Genomic DNA, 27,107 nt, shown 5'->3' with positions numbered 1-27,107 from the left:
CTGTGTGTTGTGGAGTATCACTCTCCAAAGCAAAGATGATTACCATCAAAAAAGAACATTACAGACATCAAATAAAATATTCCCTCTGTGTAGAACTACGTATTAATAAACTGAATTATCTGTTGTTCATAGCCTAGTGGAGATGCTTGGAGTTACTTTTTATACTACCAAAATAAATTACGAGTTATGATGCAGGAGTGCATTGGCTTATTTAAACTGGATATAGCCATTTTATTTTAACTCACTTTTACACCAGTTTCAGCCTTTATAACCTCCTTCCCATGTGGTCACAGGTGGTACTACACATCCCTCCCACTGAAGAAACAGAGCCAAAAGGGAACCAAGGCCATTGCATGTAATCAACAGTTCCCGCTTAGCACAACCCAAGTGTTCATCGTGTGTAATTCTGTTGATACTGTGACATTAAGAAGACAGATTTACATTACTCCTCAGGAAAACAGGGACACCATGAGAGGGGTTGTCATGGAAACGGACCCCTACAAGGCTGTCAGAATTGTTTAATTATTCAGGACCACCATCACTGAGCATCAGCGGGAAATCAACTGGAGCTGCTGAACCGACTGAATGGTGAGATTAAAAAATTATACGATGTAGCGAGTTGGGGAATCCAGATAAACTTAGCTTGAATACACTGAACTGTAATGCAATAAAGCTCCAGGGTGGACAGAGTTAATGAGCGTTTGCTGCTCCGCACAACACTATTCATTTCTATCCAAACCAGCACATATCCACTCATTTAAGGCAGGCAGACAGCTTGTCTTAAATTGCCAGTGTTCATGTCCTTTAATTTGTCCTTTAATCTAATTGAAATATTGCACAGGAAAAAGATGTTATGTGACCAAGATGTGCCCTGACTGAAAAACACACCTTGTAGAAATGTTTGATTTAAAAGATAACGCAATATAACAATTATCACAAACACCTATAAACCACATCAAATCTTCAAAGTTAGCAGGTTAGCAAGTTTATCCCCAACAAAAAATACACTAGATATTGCCTTAACACTGTTGGCAGTGACATTTATTTTGTCCCACATGAAGTAGTAACCAGTCATGGCGGAAGAAAACAATAGGCTATGCTAGCTTGGTACACAATTATAAACAGCCATCTAAGCCTTTGTTTCTTTGGGCATTTACTATTCAGAGCGGAAAGCTTGAAATGTTGACAAAAATAAATCAATACATGTTAAATGGCTTTTTGGGAATATTTCTATGAATAATAAATACGAGCTAAAAAACACATCTTGTAAGTTGTCATTGTGAACATCCTTCATATTAAGTGCAGTGTTTAGGTCTGATCAGTTCTTTGCTAGGTCCTAAGACACCAAATGTATTAACATTGCCATTTAATTATCAGATTCAATGGCCTTTACTTTTCTTATTTGACTTGAGCACCACTAATCCATTTGATTTCACTTTCAAAAACGGTCTTGTTTCAGGGACAATGCCATTAAATTTCCTCATTTCCTTCAGGCCTTTGTGTGTCTAATACTTTGTGCTCTGTAGTCAAACCCATTTCATTCTGTTTGGATTTGCTACATAATGAATAATACGAGCAGAAGGAAGAAATTTACATCTTACCGATGTGTTACAGAGTTTACTTGTGTCAAACTGAAAACTTAAAAACCCTTAATTATCCAGCTTACTCTGCCCTCATGCATGCTCTCTGCCTCTGAAGGACAGATTAGTCTCCATTAGCTCCCCCCTTTTTTCTGCAATTTATTTTCTTTTAGCTCATTTAACCTTTAGAAGAATAATAAAAGCTGGGGGGAAAAAAATCAAGGAATAGTTGCCAGGCAGTGTTAAATACTATAAAAGCACAAAAAAGAAAAAGATATTCACTGATATGTCTCAATGTAGCCTGCTTGTTGCTATGGCTATACCCTCTTATAAACACAATATACAGTATATCGCTAAAGGCTATACCGCCCACGCTCCAGCACACACTCAGGAGCCTCTACAGTGTCATATTTTTAGTGTTGGCATTTCTCTAATTGTATTTTCACAGTCCAAAAGCGTGTCACATAATTAAAACACATCTGTAAAGAACACTCTGTACAGTAATGCATTCTGATATCAATCTGATAACAGAGGCTTCAACAGAACAGGACAATTAGTGGCTAGAATGGGTAAACTGTTGTTTTTCTTTGTTATGGCAGAAGCCTATAGTGTCAAAGAGAGAGAGAGAGAGAGAGAGAGAGAGAGAGAGAGAGAGACATGCTGTCCTCATGTGCATCGTTGTGACTGCAAATGTGTCACCCCAATCTGTCCTCTCTCATTTATAGTCTTGTGACATGGAGTGTGTGGGAGCACACAGTCTTTGTGGTCAGACCATTTTATGTACACGTTTATTTACTATCTGAGCCATATGTTTGGATGTGGTCAGTTTGAACCACATTTCTTTTGGTACAAACAGATTTAATGCCCTTTTAAGTCAAGGATCCTTACATACCACGACACAGGTTTCTCCAGCTTGATGAGGTAGCAATCTTATAAACCCATGTTTACCTGTTGACCTGGTTTAACCTTCTGACTTGAGAAAATGTTACTTTTTGAGGATTTTGAAACTATTATTTTCTTAGTGTCACTTGCCCTTCCGCTTGAATTTATAGTGGCTACAACAGCTCTTGCCATGTCTCAGTACAGCTGAGTTCCATGTGCGTATATATCAGGTTTGAACATCCAGCTTGAAAGACACATTAAAAAAACAATATTCCTTTGTCCACTTCCCTTAGTGTTCTCAACCAGTGTTGTGGAATAAGCCCAGAGGCTACGGTTGGGTGGTGATTAAAAGCTTCCTTTGCCGAAAAGCAGACAGTAAAATAATGATCCAGAAACTACACAAAAGTAATATTAAGTACTACACTTTTTTTTCCCCGTGCACTTGTATACATTTTACTGGCACAGCTTTATTTTAGAATCTAGAGTGTAAAATGCAGGTTTCTGCAAAGATGCATTTCAAAGTAGAAGGCAGAAATTCATCAAATACGAGGCTGCCCCCAAGTGGTTGATGTGTATAATTAAAGCAAGATGAGTTGAGTAAAAAGACACATTAGCAGATTTTAGAGAGGCCACTCTCTTCTAGCTGCAGCACTGACTGGATTATGAAATGTGATTTAATCACAAAGCAAACAAAGTTTATTCAATTGGCAACTTCATATCAAATGCTGAGTTTCATGTTTAAAGAATCAGCTTTTTTTCAATTGGCAAAAACAAACAGTGTAGAAACAGTAACAACGACATTGAGACATTGCCATTACATGTTCTATTTCAGTTATTACATAAAACACTTTATTTACAAAGCTCACTCCAATTTAGAAAAATGACAAACTCTGGCTGTGCATCTTCAAAGCATTAATTGAACAAAAGGCAAGGATTGGAAATGTCTTTTTTTTGCTCTTTTGAACAGTAGAGTGGTTAAAAGGCAACAGGGTAATTGTCCTCCAGAGGAACTTTCTCCTATTACACACGGTCAGTCACATGCTCTCACTCACACACAGTCACATATAGGTAATTATCATCGCACAGTGGGGGAGCCCTGCTCACAACCGAACACCCTTGAAAACAGAACGTAATGTCCACACAGAGCCTCACAAACTACAGCTGGTATCTAGTCCGTATGAAAAATGCTGCTCACTACTGTGCAGTCAGGATGTCAGCTCTGCACAACGGCACATTTTGGCAAAAATGCACATGAAAAGATCATGAATGAGGCAGAGAAAAGGTCAAAACATTCAGTTCCGTTTAAAAAAAAAAAAAAAAAACTAAAAATATATATACATATATGCATTATACTGCTGCACATGTGGCTAGCACTTGAGACATCATCACTGGAAAGAGACATATAAATATGAGATATATATAGAAAAGGTCCAGTTAGTCCACGGAGGAATCCTTTAAAAGGTGCTTAAAGTCTGTAGTCGAACAGCTGCACGATTTACACAGGAGGTTTTCCAGTCAAAGATTCAGTTATTGCAGAACATCATCTGAAGATCTTTCAAATGTATGTGAGCTTTGGTGAAGCATGTTTTTATAACTTGTCTATAAAACAGTTTTTTTGTGTTTAACCACTGAAACATTGTGATGAATATGGCTGTTAAAACACATAGATCTTATGAGCACACTGATAACCCACTGAGTCTGTCTTTACACTATGATTCATGTTCATTTTTGGCTTAACATTACCGTTTAATTATCAGATGCAATGGCCTTTATTTTCCTTATTTCCCTTTGACTTGAGCACAACTAATCCATTTGATTTCACTTTCAGAAACGGTCTCATTTCTGGGACAAGGCCATTCAATTTCTTCATTTCCTTCAGGCCTTTGTGTGTCTAATGCTTTGTACTCTGTAATCACACCCATTTCATTCTGTTTTGATTTGCTACATAATAAATAATACGAGCAGAAGGAAGCTGCTAAAGGCTTCTTTGAGTTTCTTTTTTTCCCCTGTCAAAGATGAACTGAGTTTGTTGTACAGCTCCATTTGATCACTTTGGTGGATAAGGCAAGTCGTGTCTGTAAAAGAAAAGTGCATTGACTCAACAGCCCCAGGGCATACTTCCACACACACACACACACGCGCGCGCGCACACACACTAATTATAAAAATACTCACCCCATTCATATTAAAATACGTGATCCACGTGAAATTGGTAAACATCTTTGCCAATGTTAATAAATTAAAAGGTTCAGCAGTTCACATTCATCAGCTGGTTGTGTGTTTGTGTGTCTGTGTGCAAGAGTGTTTGGGTAGTTAAGTTGTAAAGTTCACATTGGTCATTGTTGTCCTGTGGCTTTTTTGAGGAGCTCCAGATCTTTTCGCTTTTGAGCTGCAGGTGGCGTACAGCCGTAAGCCTCTAAACCCAGGGGCATGTACCGCTCCTGCAGCCCGAGGACCTCGTCCCCCTGCCCGGCTTGCAGCGAGACCCACGGAGGGACTGAAGAACCACTCTGGAAGCCCCAAAGTGCCAGACTCTCTGTAATGAGAGGTTGAAATGAGAGTGTGTTAGATGAAGAAGAAAAAATCAGGGATGAAACAGACAAGAAATAGAGAGAGAGAAAAAAAAGAAGATATTCACTAACCTTTACCGTGCAGATCAGCAGCTTTTGCCAAACCAAAGGAGACAAGATATGGCGCTACACCAGTGAGGCCTACCGGTTGACCTCGTGTTGCCATCAGCACTATGGACCTTCAGCAAAAACAACAGGCTTAGAAAATGCACAAGGAGTGAGGATAATTACTCTACACAGGGTGGTTGTGTATTCCTACTATATTTAGACAAGGACAATTTGATACCGCAGCGTGTCCACGTCAGAGATCTACATGCTGTTCAGGATTTCCAATTTTTCCCCTGGCTCACCTTTTTGCTATTCCAGTTTTTAGGTACTGTTCCATCTTAGTGTCCATCTTGGAAAATGAGGTTTTCTTGGTGACTTTTCCAGAGCAGGCGTCCACTGTGACCAGGAAAAACCCGGGCTGAGAGAAGGACATGGTCACTTCATTCACCTGGCAGGTTCAGGACAAAACAAAAAGAAAAAAATGAAAAAAAGGTCAAATGATTTACACATTCAGTAAGATAAGGAGATGTGTTTGGACTTGTTTTGGAATATAAGACTGGACCGCTCACAGTGATAAAAGAGCTCGTGTCTCCCCTCTGCTCCTCTTTACTGCTGAGAGACTTGATTTGTGTTTGGAGGTAGGACGTCCATGGCTCACTAGAAAACACAAGCTGGGACAAGCACAAACGCAGTGAGCGGTACTGGCCTGTGTCGTATATCCCAACTGGAATCTCGTACTATTAGACAAATAGTGCTAACACAAACCTGTTTAGCACCACAGCCTTTGCAGGGCTCTGTGTTTAGGGGGGGCATAGGCACCACTGCTGAGGGTGTCTTGGAGTACTTTGGGTAGGCCTTGGCTGTGCAGTTACACGTTTGTTTGGAGGATGTTGTGGCCGTGACCTTCACTCTTTCACAGCCTTTAAATGAACAGTAGCTGTGACCCTCACGACCATGCCGGGCTCGGAGGTAGAGCCACACCAAGCTGGTTGTGATGGGAGAACAAGAGGAAACTTTCATGAATGTTCAGAGGCAAGGACGCCGAGGAGGGACTTTAAAGTCTCAAAATATAAAAGTACGGTGTATTTTGTACTCTTACCCAGCAGTCTGATCAAAGTAGTACTTCCTCTCCATCGGCCTCTTCTCTAGCTCTGCTAGGGAGGCGACAGTGCCGTAGTCTGTGATGTCATCGAAGGTGTTGCTCTGCCTATCGTAAATGTCGGCCATGATTTGAAATGTGGTGTCTGCTGGGTAACAGAGTCCAACGAGCACCCAATCATCTCTGACCGAGAGAAGAGAGACAAGTTAGCAGGCACAGAGAAGGTTTTTCTTTAGGTTAATATAGTTCTAAAGAGATACCTAAAATACATAATAACTGAATGAAATGTGTATTTTTTTCTAAAGGTTGCAGCAGGTGTGGTCACAAACACTCCTCCACACACCTCTGGTTACTTACTTGTCAAAGTTGATGAGAGAGAGAACAATCTCTCTGGGTGCAGGTCCATTCCAGTGCAGAGTGTAGCTCTTGCTCATCATCAGGACGGGCTGGTATTGCTGAGAGGTTGCCCCCTGGCTGTTAGTACCCCTTAGTACCAAGGGAGCAGATGGATACTCATCTCTGTTGATGGATAAACTGAGGCTGGGGGCTCCCTGGGTCTGGAGGAAAACCTGTGGGAGGATGCAACAAAGTGAAATGATCAGGAGGACGTATCATATTAAAATAACTAAAGGTGTTTTTTGTTTATTTTTCCAGACATATAGTATCAGAGTAGATATACCTGACACTATATGTCTGAAAAAAGAAACAAAAACGCCTATAGTAATTGAAGACATGATGAACGTTTTTGAGTTAAAATAACTAAAGGTTGAGGACCTGACGAGCTGTACCTGAGAGTAACGGCCGCTGCAGATCACTCCGCTCCACTGGGACATGTTCACACAGGCAGGATGTTGAATCAGGTAATTATCTGCTCTGCCGACGTAGGTGTCTGTGTAGCCCGTGACTGAGCCGTCCACGTCGTGAAAGATCGAGTTTTTGTCTCCGTCCAGATCGTTGTCTTCAAACCACTGCCCAGGACGACCGAAGAAGGCTCGAAGACCCACCTGCAGGTAGTGTTTTATACAGAGTCTTATACAACCATACACATTTTAGCAAAATGGATCCATTTAGGCCATTATCGCTTCTGGTCAACGTTTGTGTGGGAGTCAATGTTTTTGTGAAAGCACTCTGCTTTTTTTTCCATCATTTAGATGTTGTTTGCTTTTCATGAGATCCATAATGATGAGGTCTGTCTTTCTGGGTGATTACTATATGAAATATACTCTCGTAATTAATTGTCTTTCTGAAGTTACATATCCTGTATGTGAGAAACTGAAAGCCCAGCTGTATGAAACATTTTTTTTTATCACATGTTTTAAGTTGAGAAAACAAACAAAAAATAAAGCCTCTTTAACTTTTTTTTTTTCTAGTTCCTCTTCAGTTAATCTTTTTTCTTTGTTGTCTGGTTAGAAATCATCCTATCACACTCCTTTGTAAAAGCAAAAAAGTAGTTGTGGCAGTTTTTTCTCATAGAGCAATTCAGGGAGCTACAGTTTCTAGGTAAGGAACTTATGGGACTGTAAATGTTTATATATAACTATAGCGAGGACATTATGGTAGTAAAGGTCAGATAAGATGAGCACAAGATATGATATAACACTGTTTTTAATGATACAAGTAAAGGTATTGCACTGTTCCATATCACCACAAGAGGGCACCAGTGATTAACAATGTATTTCTAAACCGGTTGTGACTTTGAGAGTGGTGCTTTTATTCTCCCGTTTTCTGTCTTATATGTCTGATGTTTTAAGTTCAAACTCTGTTACTCTGATCTGAGTTCTGATCTTATAAACAGTGCAGGATGGAAACATTTGTGAAGAACATCAAACGGGTGCAAACTGCCTCAGAGAAAACTCGAAATCGTAGTAGAGAAAAAAAATGGAAACCAAACATGAATAAAACAATCTTTTCTCTCTGATGTTTATAAAACGTTTATACGCATGAGCAGAGAGAGACAGATGGAGTTAGTTTGTCTGGGCAGCTCTTCTATTTCAGGAGTAACTGCTTCATGTGGGACTCTGTGCGTTACTCACTGTGGAGTGGAAGTTGACTTGGGACAGGTTGTTTCGTGGGGTGAGCTGCCAGGTGTTCTTCAGGTTGAATCCCACCGCGCTGGTATAACGCTCCGGTGTGGGGATGTAACTGCGAAATGTACTCTCTGTGAGGCGCACAGGACCGTCGTAGATCTGGAAACCTCGGATAGGGAAAGTCCTGCAGAGTACACAGAGAAGGTATAACCCACGTTCAGCAAGACAAGTGATGGCAATATCTACACAAGAATACATGTTCAGGGACGGGACAAAGAGACCATCGATCAAATAAACAATCACACTGTGAAGACATGAGCAATCGGAAACTCATACATGTTATGAATGATTCCAAAGGTCTCAGCGAGATGTGATCCATTAAAAGAAACAAATATTTCTTTACTTTCTAAAACAGAGGAGTTTTCTTATCCTGACAAAGCCTTAATGTTTACTTTAAACAATCAGTAACATCTGTGTTTCCCCTACCATTATATTAGGGGGACCAAGTTAAGTCTGCAGGGGTAAATGTTGCACAGAAGAATAATTCTTGCTCTGTTCAATTCTTAAGAAATGAACCTGGGTTCCCAGAGGCACACAGTATATGGTCAATCAGGCGATGGTTGCTGAAGGGTTCTGAGATTACGGTGAAGTGAAAAATGTAAACATCAACAGCAGTGAAGCAAAAACATTTTCCCCAACACTGTGTCAGATATGAAAAAGAATCTTAGATTAAACAGCAGAATTTCAGCTGTTTTCTTTCATGCTGTGGGTGTTTATCAAAACTGAAAGACTGTTTTTACTAATCTTGAAAACTGAACCTTTGTTTTATCTGAAGGATCAACATTTCCAGCTGTTTAAGTAAAGGTATATTCTAATAAAGCAGGGAAAAAAGGGTGTCAGCAGTTCTGGCAGTGATCAAGATGACGACGGACGAGCTGAGTCAGATGTCAGTGTGCGGTCAGGACGCCTGTAAAATGTCTGTAAAGCTTGGCACAGCACTGATAGTGGTCACAAACTGATATAAAGCCCGGTTCTTAAACCTAAAAAAAAAAAGAAGACTACGCAAACAGTCTGTGCTCATGTTGCTCTCCTTTTGAATAAGAAACTGATGAAACTGTAAGAAGACCCGAGGAGACACACGTCTTTAAACTCTCCTCTCATTACATTATTGTCCCCTTAGTCAGTGATGGCATATACTTCATAGAGAAGATCTATTTACTGCACTATAAAGGTGTCTTATTTCTGGTAAAGTCAGCAAGGCACACATAGATCTGTTTAAATGACTAATCAGTGACAACACAGGGAATCAGCAGGAGAGGAACAAAGAGAGGACAGTGGGAGCTCTGTGCCATAAAACATCCCCTCCTTCTTTAGTGATCTTATTTTATTATGAGAAATGGTTCAGTAAAAAAAAAAAAAAAAAAAATTAAAAAAGCAAATATTGCCTCACAGTTCATAAAATGGCAAAAATATCACTGAAGGACACTCAGTCATAACAGAACGTCCTTTCACCCGCAGTCTGAAGCAGCTGGAAGGACCTCAGCCGTCCATCTGTCCCACTACCTGACTGCCTCTCTCTTCCTGGTTATGTTACCTCTGCCAACTAACTCGGGTTAAAAAAAAAAAACTACATTTGATTGGAGTTTTGTTCAGTTACTCATTCATGTCGCATATACTGTATACTTCATCCTCGGTGAAATAGCCCTCACCTGTTTCTGGGCAGTGTTCTCATTTTGGCATCAGCACCTCCTGGGCCCCAGTATTTATTCTGACCTCCATTCGTTCCTCTGTTTTGGCTTTCACCCACAAATAGAGACTGTGTCACCTCCTGACTCGAGCCTTCATCCTTTGGATAGCTCCCATCACTGAAGAAGTGCAAGGCAAGGGAAAAGTGCAAAGAGTAACAAAAAGCAAAAAGATAAACCAATATGTTAACATGTTTAAAATGTAATTTTGGGGACAAAAAACAGAAGACAAGCATTGGGCTAAAGAAAGACAGAGTGCTTGTAGGCTATTTGCAATCAATCAGGAGGTTATCTTGGCAAGTTCATCTGGCAAAGAAAGAAGGAAGGCATACAGGTCTGAATACAATGAGACTTTATGAGCAGGCAGAATTCAATGAACACACACCTGGCAAATGATAATCCCACTCCATTGTCTGCAAAGCTGTTTGAAGAAAGAAGGAACAAAAATGTCAATGTCACAACCAGTGGATGAAGTCAACAAAAGGAAGCTGTGGTAGGATTACATCAATCATACCAACAGAACAAATGACATCACATTTTTCTTTATTTCTTTGGAAAGCATCAATTTATTTTTCAACAGAAAGTCCTCGCTTCTCTTGAAGACAATAAATGAGTCGCATCTAATCCCGTAGAAGCCTCACCCAGAGTTCTCGATGACGATGTCCCCTCCCCGTATCCACGCTCCTAAATCGTTGTTCTTGAAGGAGATCAGAGTGTCGATGACGGCTGCAACCCGAGGAAGGCTTGGGTCGGCATTCTGGTGCGGTCTGAATCTGATACAAATCAATAAATCACACAAGTAAATATTGACGTCACCATTCTCTTTTTGATGTTCCTTTGACATTATTCATTTAGATCTGATCATCATAACATCATCTTATTATAAATCTGCACTGACATAGTTTGCAGAGAATCTTAAACCCCACAGTCAGACTGCAGGCGTCAACGTTTATATCCTCCCACTGTGCACATTATGGGTGGCATTACAGAGACAACATGATGTCACAGAGTACAGACAGGATTTATCCCCCTATGGAGGATTAAAGTGACAATATCATTTTTAGATCCATCTGACCATTAGATCATATGAAGAATGTGAATAAAGTCTAAACAGTGACTTAAATCAGAGGTTATTGTTCTCTGTCTGTATCCTCTGGGTGAGAGTTCTTGACATCCACTCAACACAAATGTGCCCTAAACCCGCCATGTATGATGAATGTACATATTACATAAAACTGAAAATCCTCCCACTCAATACCTCTGCTCCCACACACCCCCACGAGCACACACGCAGATTTTCCAGCAGTCTCAGTGGACACGCAAGCTTTTTTTTTTTTTTTCCATCGAGTTGAGGGCTGTATTTGGGTAGGGAGCTGCAGAGAGGAAACTCTATCTGTGAAGCCTTGTTTTCTCTGTCAACACAAACCTGACGGACCTTCCACTAAAATGCAGCAATAGAGTCCGAGGCTGGCTATCTATCCCAGTCAATGGTCGTATCCTCGTAGATGTAGTCATAAATAACCCGACGCACAAATACACTAGTTAAGCACAAACAGCTTCATGTAACTGAACAGCAGCCATTGAGCCTCTAATAGTGCACAGTGACTATCAGCTGTCAATAAACATTCACAGACACTTGGGACTAATGAATAAACTGAGTTAAGTGAACTGTTACATACAGATACACACCTAGCACTGTTATCCAGACATAGGTACTCCCGGGGGTCAGCAGCACTGGCGTTGGTGGTCTTCACTCCTTTATCGATGAACAGCCCTGCCTAAGAGAGAGTATGATGATACGTTTCAATACAGAATCTTCTCTTAAACTATGCATGCAAATTCTGTCTGCCTGAAATAAACAGGACTACAGGTATATTTGACAGTGTGGGGTCTGAGGCCATAATAAATGTGCTAGATTTAAATCTGAGGCTAACCGAGTTATGGAGTCAACGCTGCACAGGATACTGTGGAAAGTAGGAAAAAGGTAAACAGAATTCCTGTGAGTATTTTCCTTAATGTATGTGAACATGTGATGTACAGTATATACGCCCTCCATAAGACACGGATTAGTTCTGTATATTTACAAAAATGTATCATATGATAAAATAAGGAGAAAAAATGCTGTGTGTATATTTGTGCGTGGCTTATGTTTATGGAAACCTGTGCTCCGAGTTGGTCTTGTGGTATAAGCGAGGTATAGTCTCAAACCTCAGGGCTGCTTCCTCTATAAGAGAGGCTGCTGTGGTCAGGCTGAACAAAGACCTTACAGTTCACCTGCCCGGCTTCTGTCATTACACCACAGAGCACTATTCGCTCCTTTTTTTTCTTCTTTTTTTTTTTTTTTAGCAAGAACCATGTGAGTAAACAGAGAATTATGAGCAATATGTTTTACAAGTTCAAATCACTGCATTGCTCTCGTCTCTATGAAACAAACATACAGAAAGAGACATGTTTCTATACGAGAACAAGCTGGCTTGAGCCTGGAAACAAAAAAAAAAAAAAGAGCTTGTAGATAAGGAATGCTGGTGATACCTTAAAGTTGGAGTGTACACGGTTGTTGTAAAAAATGCCCAGAGGGGTGAGCTCTGCTTTGGTCTCTGGTACCAGCCCATGAGAGTCTCCGGTGGAAGAGCTGTGGAACACAAACCATATGCCGGCATCCTGTAACAGGAAGCACGAGGAGACAAACGAGAAGATTAAAAGAAGATAAATCATGTTGAGGGTAAAGCAGGAACGTCTTTATCTGGGCTCATGAACACAGCATCCTTTAGGTGGAAGGCTGAGGCAACAGAGAAAAGCAATGAGCAGGACTGGCCAGGATGTCATATTACATGTTGGCCAAGTCCCAAAGAAAAAGAATAAACCAAGAGTTCATATGAGCTCAATCCCTCATTACATTTTATGCTTCAATAGATGTTGAGAGAAAGCGTAATCAATCACACACTTACCCCCTACCAATAAGTAGCATGTTACAGCTCTCCCCAGTTGATCCCCACACTGTTTGTGCCAATAAAAAGACGAGATGAGGGGATTCACTTCTTGACTCTCATATAAAAAGGTCTCACTCTGATATCAGACACTAAAGCCTGGTAAACCCCGTTTTATTGACGGATCACATAGTTATGAGCGAGGAACACCAAAGCCAGCACAGCCTCAACCTTTGTACCTACTGTTCATGTTTCAATAAGGGTCTCTTCCAGTTTGGTTGTTCATTTGTTTTTTATAATCATTTGTTGAAAGGAAAAAAAAAAAAAAAAAAAGGTTCATTAGAGGCTGTTTTTCTTGATAAGTCTGATGTTATTACCTGAGAACCAGCAGCTGCGTTGCTGATGAGATTGTTGTTGGGGTTGGCGATCCAGAAGGTTGAAACTGCCCTGGAAAATTCCCCCACCGCACACAAACACACACACACACACAAACAAAGACACAGACATATAGAAGATATCAGACAAGGTAGCTAAAAGAGACATTAAAAAAAGACAGTTCCTCGGCATGGCAGAGACGATGACTAATGAGCACGAAGAGATCAAAGAGTCTTGTAATCCTTCAAAAATTCCCTCAATAATCCAACTCTCCAACATAAACCCAGGACAGGGACAACTCTGCCAACACACACACACACACACACTGAAAAACTCATGGAAACAGGGCTTGCTGCTTCGCTGAAAAGGAGCTCTTTTCTTTTTCTTGCTTAAACATAAAAACATCCTGTGGAGAGCAGGAGGTTGTTATTGCTTGGATAAAACCTCCCTGCCAATATCCCTGACACACACACACACAAACACACACACACACACACACACACTATCGCTCACTACAGTATCTCTTTCACATGCACACGGAGCTCTCTCTGTGTTCTCTCAAACGCCGTCTGCACTATCTCACACACAGACACCAAAGAGAGTGAGGGGCTTCTCGTCAGTGTGGACGGATTTGAACTCTGTTGAAAGGGTTTCAAAGATAACCTTCTGTGTCTGCTATATCTGGATCTATAAATATAAAGCATCTTTAAAATCAACATATTAACCAAACTGTAGAGCGAAGGGTTGAGGAAGTGTCTTTACAGTGTTCCTACTATCATCTGCTGTTGCTTGATGGAGAAGGCGTTCTGAAAGGTTATTTGTTTCTCTGAAACTCGACCTCCACATCTGTGACGCTGGTTCTTAACGTCTGCACTACCGATGCATGTATAACTGCAAGGACAGAACTTTGTTGGAACGTGTGACAAAGTCAATAAGGGTCCAAACACTGAGTGGAGCGGTCTGATGATCCGGACATGAAAGAGTTACAGCTGCATGTGTGTACCTACGGAGACCTTTTTACTGTCTCTGTGGTTGAATTGAAACCTGTCAAAACTACTAAATTGACTAAGATAGGTGTGAACACACAAGTAAATCACTGAAGTTAACACCCACACTTTGCGAACACAAATCTGTAATCGACTGGAACTACTTCCAGACGTGCTTTTGAGGGCTGAGTTGATTTGTTCTGCACTCATATCTCTAAGTAGAGACATACGACGTGGTCATAAATCTCTTACTTGCACTCTGTGCTGGGTGAAGGAGTGTAGCCCTGGTAGACTTTGTCCTTGATGCTGGTGCACAGCGTGTCATTGCGGTCAGTCGGCAGAAGAGTCCCAGGTCGAGTCAGCAGGCCAAGATTGTGGTAGAGAGTGTTCCGCTGCTCGATGCCGTCCTCAAGGAAGAAGCAGTGACCCAGGGTGTCATAGCCTACAGTGTTCTTCACCTGAGGAGGAAATAACAGCAGGAACAATGTGGATGGTGGGCTACTCGTTGTCTGTCTGAAACTCTGCTACTTTGCTGCTTGTTTTGACCAGGACACTCTTGAAAAAGAGATTTTTAATCTCAATTGAGTTTTCTTTCCTGGTTAAATAAAAAATGTAAATATATTAAGGAACAGAAGAAAGAGCTTAAAGAGTTCTACACAGGTGAGAAAAATAAATACAGTGCTGTAGTAATCCTCAGTTTTATGAGGAGGAGGTAGTTTATAACTGATGGAAATATGCAGAAAACCTCGGTAAACACGAGGGCTAAGACAACATTTTAGTACATCTTGGAATCATCAAAAAGCCACAGGAAAATACAGTTCGCTCCAACTGGGAGATGTGCCTTACTTTCCTAAATGCTTCAAATTCCGTAAACACTGAGACCGTTTCTTATTTAATCAATAATAAGGTATGTAGAAAATCATGGTCTTAAGAGAGCTCTGGACACAGACAGAAAAAAAAGCATTCACATGCTCGTTGTGCCAGAGGCGCGACACAGGAAAAACAACAGAGCCAAATAATGTTATCCAAAACTGTGTGAATTCCATTTCCTTCATTCAGACAGGAAGAGTGCTTTGAGGACGAAAGTAAGACCCATCACCGGCTGACGTCAACAAGGGGACACTCCTCTCACACAAACAAAAGACATTATGAGTGAGGGTTAGCTTAGCAGTTGACAGAGACACACTTGTGTAAACAGGTCTTGTGATTTCACCGATCCAGAACGTAAACAAGGAACATGTTTACATTAGTGAAGAGTTAAGAGACTTATCAGAGGGGAATCATTCGTCATCATTAATTAGAAGAAGAGGAGGGTTTCATGGCAGAGGATGAGGAACAGAATGAGAGGGATGGACGGGAAATGGGGCCATTTCTGTGCTCCAGTCATTGATGAGTTCAACATCGTACATCACATGGTAGCTGTTAGTGAGAGCTCACAAATCTTTCAACCATAAATGTGTTTCATATGTCCACAGCTGTCTATTCTTTGCCCTCGCAGTCATTTTACACTTACTCAAGCTTTCCTTACCAGCAAACCGTTGGTAGCGTGAATAGCGAGACAGCGGGAGAAGGAGTGGTGTATGGAGAGTCCGTCCACATAAGTGGGCTCCCGGTAGCCTCCTTTCTGGTCCACATCCCCGCACATGTGGAAGTGTAGGGGGTAGTGGCCATTTTTAGCCTGCTGACCCATGTTCTTCAGCTCCACGTGGGACAGATGCACTGATGAGAAGTTACCAAAGATCTGAGAGAGAGAGGATATGAAATGTCATCATGGGGGCGGGGGTAAGTCACGAAAGAGAGAGAGAGCCATTTTATCCAACAAGAAGAATAAATCACTACACAAAGTTAGAGGACGTAACCTCAGCCTTGTGAAGGGTAACACAAGGTTCATATGTTTCACCAAAAGTAGGCTAACCATCGAGCCACTCTGGTTCAATTAAAAGTTTTGGGTTTGCAGTTAGAGGATTTTCTGTTTGTCTATGACCCCACTGGGATATGAACTACAGCTCTACTGGCATCATGTCCTGGTGAGTCAAACTGTGCCAAAACCACTATTGTTCCTTTCTATCATAACAGACGTGAGTTGTAAAAGCACACATTTAAAGCTGAAGTCAAATGAGGATGTTCACATGCGAAAAAACAAATGTCCTGAGGAGCAAATAAGTTGCCGAGTCAACAAATATTCCGATCTTAATGTGATAGACATTACTGCCTCGTGTGTTTTTTTTTTTTTGTTTTTTTTTTTTCATGTGGGTATAGCATAATCCAAAACAGTCTGGTTCCTGTTATGGAAGTATTGGCCAATCCCTCCAGCCAACTGGAACTCAACCACACACACACACACACACACACACACACACACACACACACACACACACACACACACACACACACACACACACACACACACACACACACACACACACACACACACACACACACACACACACACACACACACACACACACACACACACACACACACACACACACACACACACACACACACACACACACACACACACACACACACACACACACACACACACACACACACACACACACACACACACACACACACACACACACACGGTATTGATGGGCAGAGCACGAGTGATGTGAGATTACTGAGGTGTGTTTCGGTCGTTAAGGTCGGTTAGTTTGGGGCAGGTCAGTCGTTTTTAAATGCAGATTGTGTAATATGAGAGAAAGCTCTCGGGTGGGGACGATTAATGTGGTCAAACAAAAGTGGTTTGTTTAGCTCAAGGGGGGGGATCCGTTACACAAAGCCTCAGGAATGTTGTGTGTGTGTGTGTGTGTGTGTGTGTGTGTGTGTGTGTGTGTGTGTGTGTGTGTGTGTGTGTGTGTGTGTGTGTGCCACCAAAGTGAATATAATTATACAATCATTAGCTAAATGATAATGAAGTCATTGCCAGTATACAGGCCCATGTAGGTCGGGGTGAGTGAGGACATGATGCTGCAGTTATTTGACCCTCACCTAGCTTATGTCTGCAGTCTTTGTTTAGATTTATAGAAAGCACATATTCTTTAGACAGAAGAGTCAACATAAATCTACTTCAGGAAAAAAAAACAAAGTTGTATAAAAGTGAGGGAAATAGCAGCGTGTCATAAAAACTGAACTGGAAACTTAAGAATCCTCTCATTTGGAACAACGTATCAAATACATATTCAGTGTACGAATAGTTTGACCCTGCTTTATGGAAACTGTCAGGCACATTACTGCAAACACAGGGACGTTTAATGAAGATGTGAAGTCCTGCTGAAAAAGGCCAAATTATACAAACACCAAATACAGACAGAGTACAGGCTAAACACACACACACACACACCTTGATGTGGCCTCCAAAGGTGTCATGGTTGTAGAACTGGCACTTGTTGTTTCCGTAGCATGAGTTTTCCATTTCTCCATAGATTATAATGTTCCTGGAGAGCAGTGCCACTTCAGCACGCATATCGACCCCGTCTAAGATTTCTCCCACGTGACTGTACTGAGGTTTCCCTGGGCAGAACAGACGAGGAGATTCTCCGTCATATTCACAACTCAAATGAGTCATGACAAATGTCAATCACTGCATTTTATCGTAGCCTAAGACAGCAATCAAAAAAAAAGAAAAACACTTCTGGAAATCATCTAGTTACAAACGCATCTAAAACACATACAAGCACGTGCAACCAAATGTACAATAAATAATCCGCTCTTCGACTATGTGGGAAGTACCCCTGCCCACGGTGTGCAGCTGCCAATGATAACGCACAGCAGCACTCCAGCTGCTCTGTCCTTCCTCATGGCCGAAGTACACACACACACACTTTAATACACCCTTCAAGGAAAGGGAGTTGCTGTTTAAGAGGGATGAGATCAGGAAACATGTTCTCAGATAGATAAGTATCAGCAACAGATCAGAGTTGAGGAGCAAAAGAACCAAAGTAAACTGCTGTGGTTATTCAATGATAAGGTTACCACCAGAGTTGAGCTGGCAAGCTCTTGTTGAGCATCTGCCCATAATCTTACATCAAGTAACAGCTGAACAGGAAGTAAGATTTCTGGAAATTAACGCATCTGCTAATCGTATTTCTGGACCTTATTGACAAATTTGAGGGAGAGCTTGTTTGTCTTCTACTGGCTAAGTGTGTCATGATGAGTCCTCTCTTCCTTCCTCTTTCTGTCACATATTACAGGAAGTGAACAGCTCGAATAGAAACCCTCATGACAGATCTACAGAAAAGTCCGATTACAAGCTTCACATTAAAGGGGAAGGCTTCAAACAATCACAGCTCAAGCCACGTTCAGTTTAGTACAGGATGGGGAACTGTAGGCTCCACGCTCTCACCTTGTATCCTGACCTGCCTGCTGCTGCATTGGGGGCAGGGCAACAGAGTGAACTCCTCAGCCTGATGCATGGAGTAGTCTGTGCTCGCGACAACAATCTGATGCCCTGGTTTCCAGCTCGGCTGCACTTCATCCTGCAGGTTCAACACCACTTGGTCTGCGGCGTCCACCTGGAAGCCTGATATAGGGAAACCTTTGGGAAGACATGGTGATGTTTTTAGAAGGGCGATTATGTAACGTAAACACAAATCTCCTGGCTTTCAATCGCTCAGTAACCAAGCAGACGGTCAATGTTTGTCACATGAGTTTTAAATGCTGTTCGGTCAGTGGAATCAGCAGCTGATCTGAAACAACTTTCTTTTTACACTTTTTTTATGTTCTACAGCTGAAGTGAGTCACAGCCATTCACAGCCGCAATTAAGAGAGACAAAGGTTGCGCTGGTGCCTCACCCAAACAAACACCCACAACGACACAGTCGTCGAAATGTCGGGGTCAGAAATACACTCACACGCCACACCGTCACAAGAATGTCTTTCATGCTCAGATGATTGATCTGTTAAACAGGTGGCATGTCGGAAAGCTCATACTTCACCCTTGAACCTTTCTTCTAACTGTTTACCCCTTCAAAGCTTTAAAAAAAAAAAAAAAAAAAGCCTCTCCATTTTCACCTGGACTGCTTCCATGATACTGAAGCCTGTTATTGTCCATCACTACAGACCGATGGACCTGCATATTGACATAAGGCACATTCCAAGCATGAAAAACAATTGGTAGATTATGAAATAACTTAGTTTTGCCTTCAAAACTGAAGAAAAAAAAAAATAATAATAATAATAATAAAAAAAGCTTCATGGGGTGTGAAATTGATTCCATATTAAACTGGGACCCACCATTCTTCCACTCGCTGTAGGCGCTGACCGAGAAGCCCACTCCATCCACGGTGGTGAAGTTCCTCCTTGCCAGGGCTCTCCCTCCAGTGTCGTGGTTTTCATGTTCCCTGACGTCCTCTGAGCACGACGCGTTGCCACCGCCGACCACTGACACCAAAGCCCACGCCTGTCTGAGGACACCCGGGATGATTAAGAGTGAGCGGGGCCGGTCCAACACATCGACATCAAAGAACAACTAAAGATGTAGTAATCCGCCGACTCTCTTTGGACGACAAATACGACCTTGAAGAGAGGCTGAAAGTCACTGAACACTCACAGTGAGCACTCAGTACTGGGCCCTTATATCTAAACTTGTTTCATATTTGTCATAATGATAATAATCACAACATTAATTTCCACATAAAATGACCCCACTACAGGATATGAATCAACACACACAGTCAAACCACTGAAAATGTACGGTGGCAGCAGCAGTCTCATTCTCAGCACTGACATCATAACAGTGATAATGAGATCTCGAAGAGACGAAACAGCACGAAAGAGTTCAACGACGCAACAGCATTTCTTTGTTTCCTGTCATGTAACGGGCCTGTAAATGCTGAACCTGCCCTGAGCCTGAACACTCTACAGGAACATGTGGGGTATCTGGAGTCCCAAATAATATCGTAGAGGGCAGAGCAAAGCGCTGCTTGAAGCAGGATGGGAGGAGAGCGACACTGCAGATCAGAGTGTGTTTGAAATCATGATAAGAAGACAATGAGAGTGTCAGAAAAGTCGAGGGAGTTTTAAAAGGAGGACGGAGCTTTTCAGAGAGGGTGTGATATGACCCATATATACATCTTATTCAAACTGAGCTTTTTTTTTTTTTCTTTCCTTTTGCTAAAATCCTGACTCACTCCTTCACAGTTCACACAATATTTTCCATAAAGCACAGATGTCAAGATAGTTTTCAAGTGATTTCATTGATTAAACGCAAAGGACAGCTTGAGAGCGTTCACATTCAGGAGCTTCAGGGTGTGGATGGGGAAATGGGGATTTGGCGTGCTTCAGTGGGCGTATGATGACCTTAAACAAGACAGTCCAAGTTGCAGCCTTGGATTTTTCTCTTAAATGTCACGCTCCTGGCTTTCACAGAATGACTCCTTTCTTTGTTTTGTTTTTTTTCTTTGTTGCTCTGCATTAGTAGAATCCTTCCAGACCAGCTCAAGGCCTTTTTTTTTCCTATTCACACATCCAGTTATATTTTAGGATCATTGTTCAAAACTGTGGCATGACCTTTACACTCTGGCAACACAAACTGACATTTAGCCATGCAGAGGGCTATTTTAGGCCTGTGGAGTCAGAGCCTGGTAGCCAAGAGAACACAATAATGGACAAGTCTTACAATCTTTCGCCCCGGATTCACCTTTGACCTTCTTCAGCTCGACGTCCTCACTTACTGTGATACATCGACAGTAAAGGCTGCAACTTACCGTACTGCACGTAAACGCCAAACTGAAGCGACAAAAGACACAACAATCCTCTCCGTTATCAATCTTCTTTGGAGGGACAAAAACAACACGAGAATCGTGAGTTGAGAACTCTTGTATTTGCTGAATCCTTAGCATCAGTTTCAGATGCTTTCAACTTCCTGTGCGAAAATCTCCATCCTGTTTCATAATAACTGTTTCCCATGTCGATGAGAAAGCCGCTCTCCCGTTTCACCGTGCGCCCCACTGATACACAAACTGAAGCCATGTGGGGATCACCTCTGTGCTGTCGCTCCAGCTCCAGACTGTACTGTAGCACATCCTGCTGGGAGAAATACACAGAGGCCTCATTTCTGTCCTGTGTGCAGCGTTTGTAAGTGTGCACTTCAGAACTCAAACAAAGAGGAGACATTAAAGAGAGGGGTTGTTTTACTGTTTCCCTCGACGCATCCTTCAGCTGATGTTCAATAGCGTTTTAACGACCGCGCTGTTTGACCGGAACTGCAGTGAGAGTGGAGGGCCGGAGCTGAACGCACAGCAGACGGTGTGTTTATGTGCACAGGTGGGAGGTCGGAGCCTTCATGTTATCTGAGATCAACTTAGAGTAAAGAAATGGTATTCAGGTAACACAAATTGAAGATAAAAATGTAAAGAGGATTATGAAGCATGAGCTTGAAGCTTACAGTCCACACACACACACAGGTCATACGCCTTTACCACCAAACTATTTCAACCTCAGTCCCTCAGTCTAACATACTGTGACTTTAATGACACACTAAGCTGCATGTTCTCTCATAAATGTGTGCTGTGCGTTTCCTCCTACCACCAGCAAATCCACAGAAAGCTCAAGTCCAAATCCGCACTCCAATAAATAATCAAAAGGTTGGAAGCTAAGACGCACTAAAAAAATCCACAAACTAACAAGCACCTTTAAACACACAGAGGGCTCTATCGTCACATCCACTGAAATAACTGCTGTGGATTTTTTTTTCGTGGATTTTGTTTGAAAAAAAAAACAAACAAAACAAAAAAAAACCTGTGCTGCCTTGGCACCCACCCCCAGAGAGTGAAATGTGACACTGGAGAATCTGGCTCAGCACTTTGCTTTTCAGCCAACTAAGAACCAAACTGGGCCACGCTACAAATAACTCAGAGCGAGCTGCTGCGCTAAGACTTTCCTTTGAGAGAAACACGTGTGTTCCAGTGACACATTTCAGAAGATCCAATGTCACAAAACGCCAAAATCCGAGTTTTACTTTGTGAGCTTAGCGCAAAGTATAACCCCCCGTGCAGAGAAGTAAAAGACAAAACAGCGTAACTGTCCTGCTGCAGGAAGCCTGATGGACGGATTATCTCTCAGATCACCTTATTTTGCACAAATCCTGGAAACTCTCCGACCATAAACCAGCTTTCCTGTACGCGCTTCCCTTTTTTTCTGGCAAAGCACGATCAAACACATCGGATACAGGAAGATCAAATCCAACTCAAGGGAACATCCCTGATGACAAGAAGGACGCATGAAAGAGGACAACTTTCCACACAGGATGGACATGGAACAAAGTGCTCTTATTGTCAGGCCGAGTATTGAGGCTTCTGAGGTGAAGGGTTTTACTTTAGTGCTTAAACAAAAACACATTCGCTCCTTTATCGGCCCCGGGAGACCAGGGATAAACAAAACACTCCCAAACACTTACAAAGACAACAAACCATGGAGAACCAATACAAACTCTCCGAGCTGAGACATAAAAAAAATCAAAAAAAAAATCAGGCAGATTTTCATACGCTAACGACAACTGACGCTGACTCTCCACAGCAACATCCAGACACATGATTAGTTTTCTTTCAAACGCAAAATAAACTCATGTTTACAAACGTCCCTCATCTCCCTAAAGGATTTATTTACCTGTATTTGAGACCATAGACAAAGCTGCTGCCGAGCCGGTCTTCAATGGCTTTCTTGGTTTCATCAAGAAGGCTTTTAACAGCCGAGTCTCCGACGGCCAGCGTGACAATGCGGCCGTCCGGCAGCGAGCGGAGCAGCTGGGTGAGCCGCTGGCTGTCGTTACGAGACTCGTGAGTGTCGTAGCGTTCGCAGAGCAACACAGCCGCCGTGTCCTGGTCCACCACGCGCAGGTTGATGCCTCGGCTGAAGTTCCTCTGGAACGCGTAACCGCCAGTGGTCAGACCAGAGGCTGGGATACTTCTGGTCAAAAGAGTCCAGGAAACGCTCTGGGCACCGTGTAGCTCCAGGGTCGCGCCGCTCTCTATGCCGATGAACTTGCGGCCCAAGCCGGGCACTTCGGCGACTGCACTGTCGTCAGAGCGTCCTGTAAGGGCGATGGTGGCTCGAGAACGGTAGCGGCATTTGGGTGCGCCGATGTGAAGGGCTCCGCCGGCTTCTACGAGGATGTGACGCGTCCTCAAGGTGATGTTTTTGGTGCCGTCTTTGTTGTCGGCGAAAACTACCCGACCTGTGAAGCAGCAGCGACACACGTCAGTTCTGCTGGGATGCAGCCACAAACTGAAGATGGTACTCATGGTTCACCTGAATGTGCTTACCTCCTGACTGGACGGTTAGTGAGCGGAAGGTGGCGGAAGCATCTAATCGAAACAAATGTCCTCTCCTGACAACCACAGCCGTCTCTGGCTGGTGGCCAGGGTTCCAGCCGCTTAGGGACGGATTATGATCCGGGCAATTCTCTGCAAACATTATTGATCCATTAGTTATCAGTTAATACATTTGACGGCATATGGTTAGGTGAAGGTCAGAAAAAGGACATTTCACTTTGTCACTGAAAACACTGACCATCTAACACATCTCCACTGGTGAGACTGAGGACGAGTATGAGGGTGAGGAAGAAAGCCCCGATGGACACGCCACAGCAGATAAATGTGTTCTTCCTTTGCTGGAGGCTCTTCGCACGATCTCTGCGCTGGTTGGCCTCCGACACGCTGAAAGTCGCTTGTCGCTCCAGCGGAGGTATGTGAGGTTTTATCGGTGGAGGCGGTGGAGCTTTGGCAGGTGGCGGCGAGCGGACCGGCGCCACTCGCCCGGGGACGTAACCTGGAGACCTCTGCGAGTTGCTATTAGGTGGAGCCACGAAGATCGGCAAGCGGCCAGGGCCATTATTCGTCGGCATGGTCTCAGCGTCTTCCCCCTGAAAGGTGACAGAGAACGAGGGAGAAGAGATGAGGACCGCCGTCAAGGTGGTGTGCACATTTTTAAACAGATTTTCATTCCACCTGTCTGTCACATCTAACAGTGTATCAACACAAAGAGGAAATGTGACTCTTAAGGGAGCCTGTGAGGCTCATCTTTCAAGACCTTGTTTGTTATCAGCAATTACCAAAAAAGAAAGAGTTTGTGTACTCGAGAATATTGCAGAATGAAGTGAACGGTAAAAGGGTAAAAAAGGAGTAAAGGAAAAAAAGAGGTCAAACAGAAAAGGTCACGTAGGAGGAAGACAACACTTAAAGAGCACACAAAATGGGAGTAAAAGCCGCAGGAGGCCGAGGAAGATAAAAGGCAAACGGGGCAATAAGCATCTCGCTCTCCGACAGAGAGGTAACAATCCTGACAGACAGCTTTGAAAATCCATTACTCAAAAACAGCTTATCCCCTGGTTAGTTTGGCTCACAGAGAGTGACGCTGGCTGCTCCTGTCCGCACAGTAACACGGGAGGTTGTGAATAATGGATCGCAAACATTCCTCAGACTGTGTTAATGCAGCTAAAACAGATGGCAGCGATTACAGTAGGGAAGCGGGAGAGAGCTCCAGTCCGAGTCTGAGCTGACTTATCTCACTCAAATACAGACGTAAAAGGTAAAGAGTACACACACCGACACATATTAAGGCCATATGGACACACACACACACACACACCTGCACACACAAACACAAGGAAGTAAAGGAAATGACAGTGCAAAAAAAAAAAAGAGGCTTCATTGGCACTTTTCTGTGAAACAAACACTACGTATGTCTGAAATGACACCGCAGCCTGCTCCTACATGGTTCTTTAAAAAAACAAAACCTCAGCAGGTTTAGGCCTTCACACTTCAGATTCTGGCCACATGACACAGGTCACAGGTCTTTTGAAGAGTTTGTAAAAACTGCCAGGTTGGAAAAGTCCAAAAAAAGAAAACCCCAGAATTTGATGGATTTCAGACTTCACATCATCTCAGTGAGTATCAGTACTCAAAAAACACACAAATACAGACTCGCACACACACTCCTGTGCCAACCATCGGACAAAGACAACTGACCATTGTCATCATTTAAACAGCAGAGCACAAAAAACCTCTTCAGCTCGTCGACAAAAGCGCGGACCGCTCGACAAGGGGGGTCAGTCATTTCTGTCAGCTGGGTGCAGCGTCCACTTGAGTGTGAATCATCTAGTTTCTTGATTTTTCTCCATCTGAGGTCAAGAACACAGGAGCGCTGATAACACTTTGTTTTGAATGTTCACCTTCTTGGGTTCAGTGGGTCTCAGCAGGAGTCCTGTGATGGGATGATTCCCCAGGCATCAGTCTTTATAACCCCATCTTAGGCAATGTTTTTATTCACATTCCTGGCCATAAAAGGGCCAATCTCCAACTGCTCCCCTGCTATTAACTGACCTGTTAGAGCATAAAGAGGACTTTACTCACCTCAAGGCTCTTATGGAAAAATGCACACACAATAATCACAGGACTGGACTGCTTCATTTGGACCCTCGTGAATTTCCTCCCTCCCTCCTTCCCTCCCATCTTTTCCTGATTTCAGAGCTACTGGATATCAAACAGATGTTTTCGGCACACTGGAGTCAAAGTGGGACACACCATTGCACATTCTTCAGCTGTAAAATCACCCTTTACTTTGGCGATCATGACTGGCAATGTGACAAACTGCAAGCCACGTGTTTCCTACTTTAACTGGGAACAGCAGAGAGAAACACTGACATTACTACCAGACTGGCACACTTACAGACTTACAGTAATGGTAGTAGTTGAGGTGGCAGAGGTTGATTCACTGACTGTTTTTACTCCAATCACAGTAAAATAACAAACAACTCGCACACTACATGTTGTTTAAATGTACTGTCAAGTCTATTACCGACATATTATTACCACAGTAGCATACGAACCTGGATGACAGAAGTTTAAGTTAAGTTATAAAGTCACGCAGCTAAATATGCAAGACAACTTTGACACTTGCGTGGATAAACACGAAGAAAAGCGTGTCTTCTTCAGGCAGGTTAAAACCCCCTCAGGAGAAACAAACACGACCCTCTTCAACTTAAAGGTCCTCGAGCTCAATCCGCGCAGTAACCCCACAATGTAGACGCTCGTGCCGTTACCGTGACTGCAGCTCTGCTCCTCTCGCGCTCTGTCCATCCGCTCTCTGTCGAGCCGTTGAAGACGATGAGACCTAACAATAAGTTCTCACCCTCCCCGCAGGTTAGCTTTCCGTGTCCCTTTTAAACGCTCCTTTTTCTTCACATGGTGTGTATTTCTTCTGCCACTGATGGGCTGTAGTCCGTCGCTCGGCCTCCCCCCCTCGCCCCCCCGTCCCGAAGAGAGAGAGGGAAGCAGGCGCGGCTTGGCAGAGAGGAAGTGGTGGTGCTTTCAAATGCTGTCGGAAAAATGTGGAACTGTAAAAGCTTGGCTTTTTGTTATATTGCAAAATTCTACCCAGAGACAAACCTTTTGTATGTGTACACATTTCACCACTAAGTAATGAGTTTGAGAAATCTTAAAAAATGTATTATTTATTGGCTATGTCTAGGCATCAAATAGCTCGTCATTTTTAATTTTCCTTCATAAAGGTCAGAATTACACCTCAGGGAAATTACTGAATGTTTTCACTTGATTGAAAATTGAAAATTTACCTCTGCAGCATCAGGCTCTTCACAACTATTTGCAATATTATCCGGAATCCTTCACAGGAAAAAACAAAAAATAAAACACTGAACTATAAAGTGAACTGAGAAAACACTGAGAAACATTTTATTCCTCTATTATCAGACAGTAACACAAAACCAACCAAGCAGTTTTATAATCATTCTGTTGGGTCTTTTATTTGTGTACTTGTTGTTTTTATTATCAATTTTATATAAATCTAATAAAGTGAATAAAAAATTTAAAAAAAAGAAAAGTTTTATTTTTTTGTGTCTGTGTAC

General features: G+C 42.6%; 1 protein-coding gene across 1 annotated transcript; it reads right to left on the bottom strand.

Annotated features, from left to right (window-relative positions):
* Positions 1 to 3,118: 3,118 nt before the first annotated feature.
* Positions 3,119 to 26,538, bottom strand: cemip2 (cell migration inducing hyaluronidase 2). The gene is made up of 24 exons (XM_079347743.1): positions 26,286 to 26,538; positions 23,756 to 24,107; positions 23,509 to 23,649; positions 22,853 to 23,420; positions 19,481 to 19,650; positions 18,591 to 18,782; positions 17,589 to 17,758; positions 15,768 to 15,980; positions 14,492 to 14,697; positions 13,256 to 13,325; positions 12,484 to 12,612; positions 11,641 to 11,729; positions 10,593 to 10,724; positions 10,337 to 10,372; positions 9,916 to 10,071; positions 8,213 to 8,390; positions 6,968 to 7,183; positions 6,537 to 6,748; positions 6,180 to 6,362; positions 5,846 to 6,065; positions 5,650 to 5,751; positions 5,383 to 5,528; positions 5,105 to 5,211; positions 3,119 to 4,998 (listed from the first exon to the last, which is right to left on the bottom strand). Exons 2-24 carry the CDS (start codon positions 24,087 to 24,089, stop codon positions 4,799 to 4,801), a joined length of 4,170 nt encoding a protein of 1,389 aa, XP_079203869.1. The 5' UTR covers positions 24,090 to 24,107; positions 26,286 to 26,538; the 3' UTR covers positions 3,119 to 4,798.
* Between the last annotated feature and the right edge of the window lie 569 nt (positions 26,539 to 27,107).

The sequence above is a fragment of the Symphodus melops genome (assembly GCF_947650265.1).
Source record: "Symphodus melops genome assembly, chromosome: 1".
Classification (NCBI taxonomy): Eukaryota; Metazoa; Chordata; class Actinopteri; order Labriformes; family Labridae; genus Symphodus; species Symphodus melops.
This window is presented reverse-complemented; position numbering and strand designations above follow the sequence as displayed.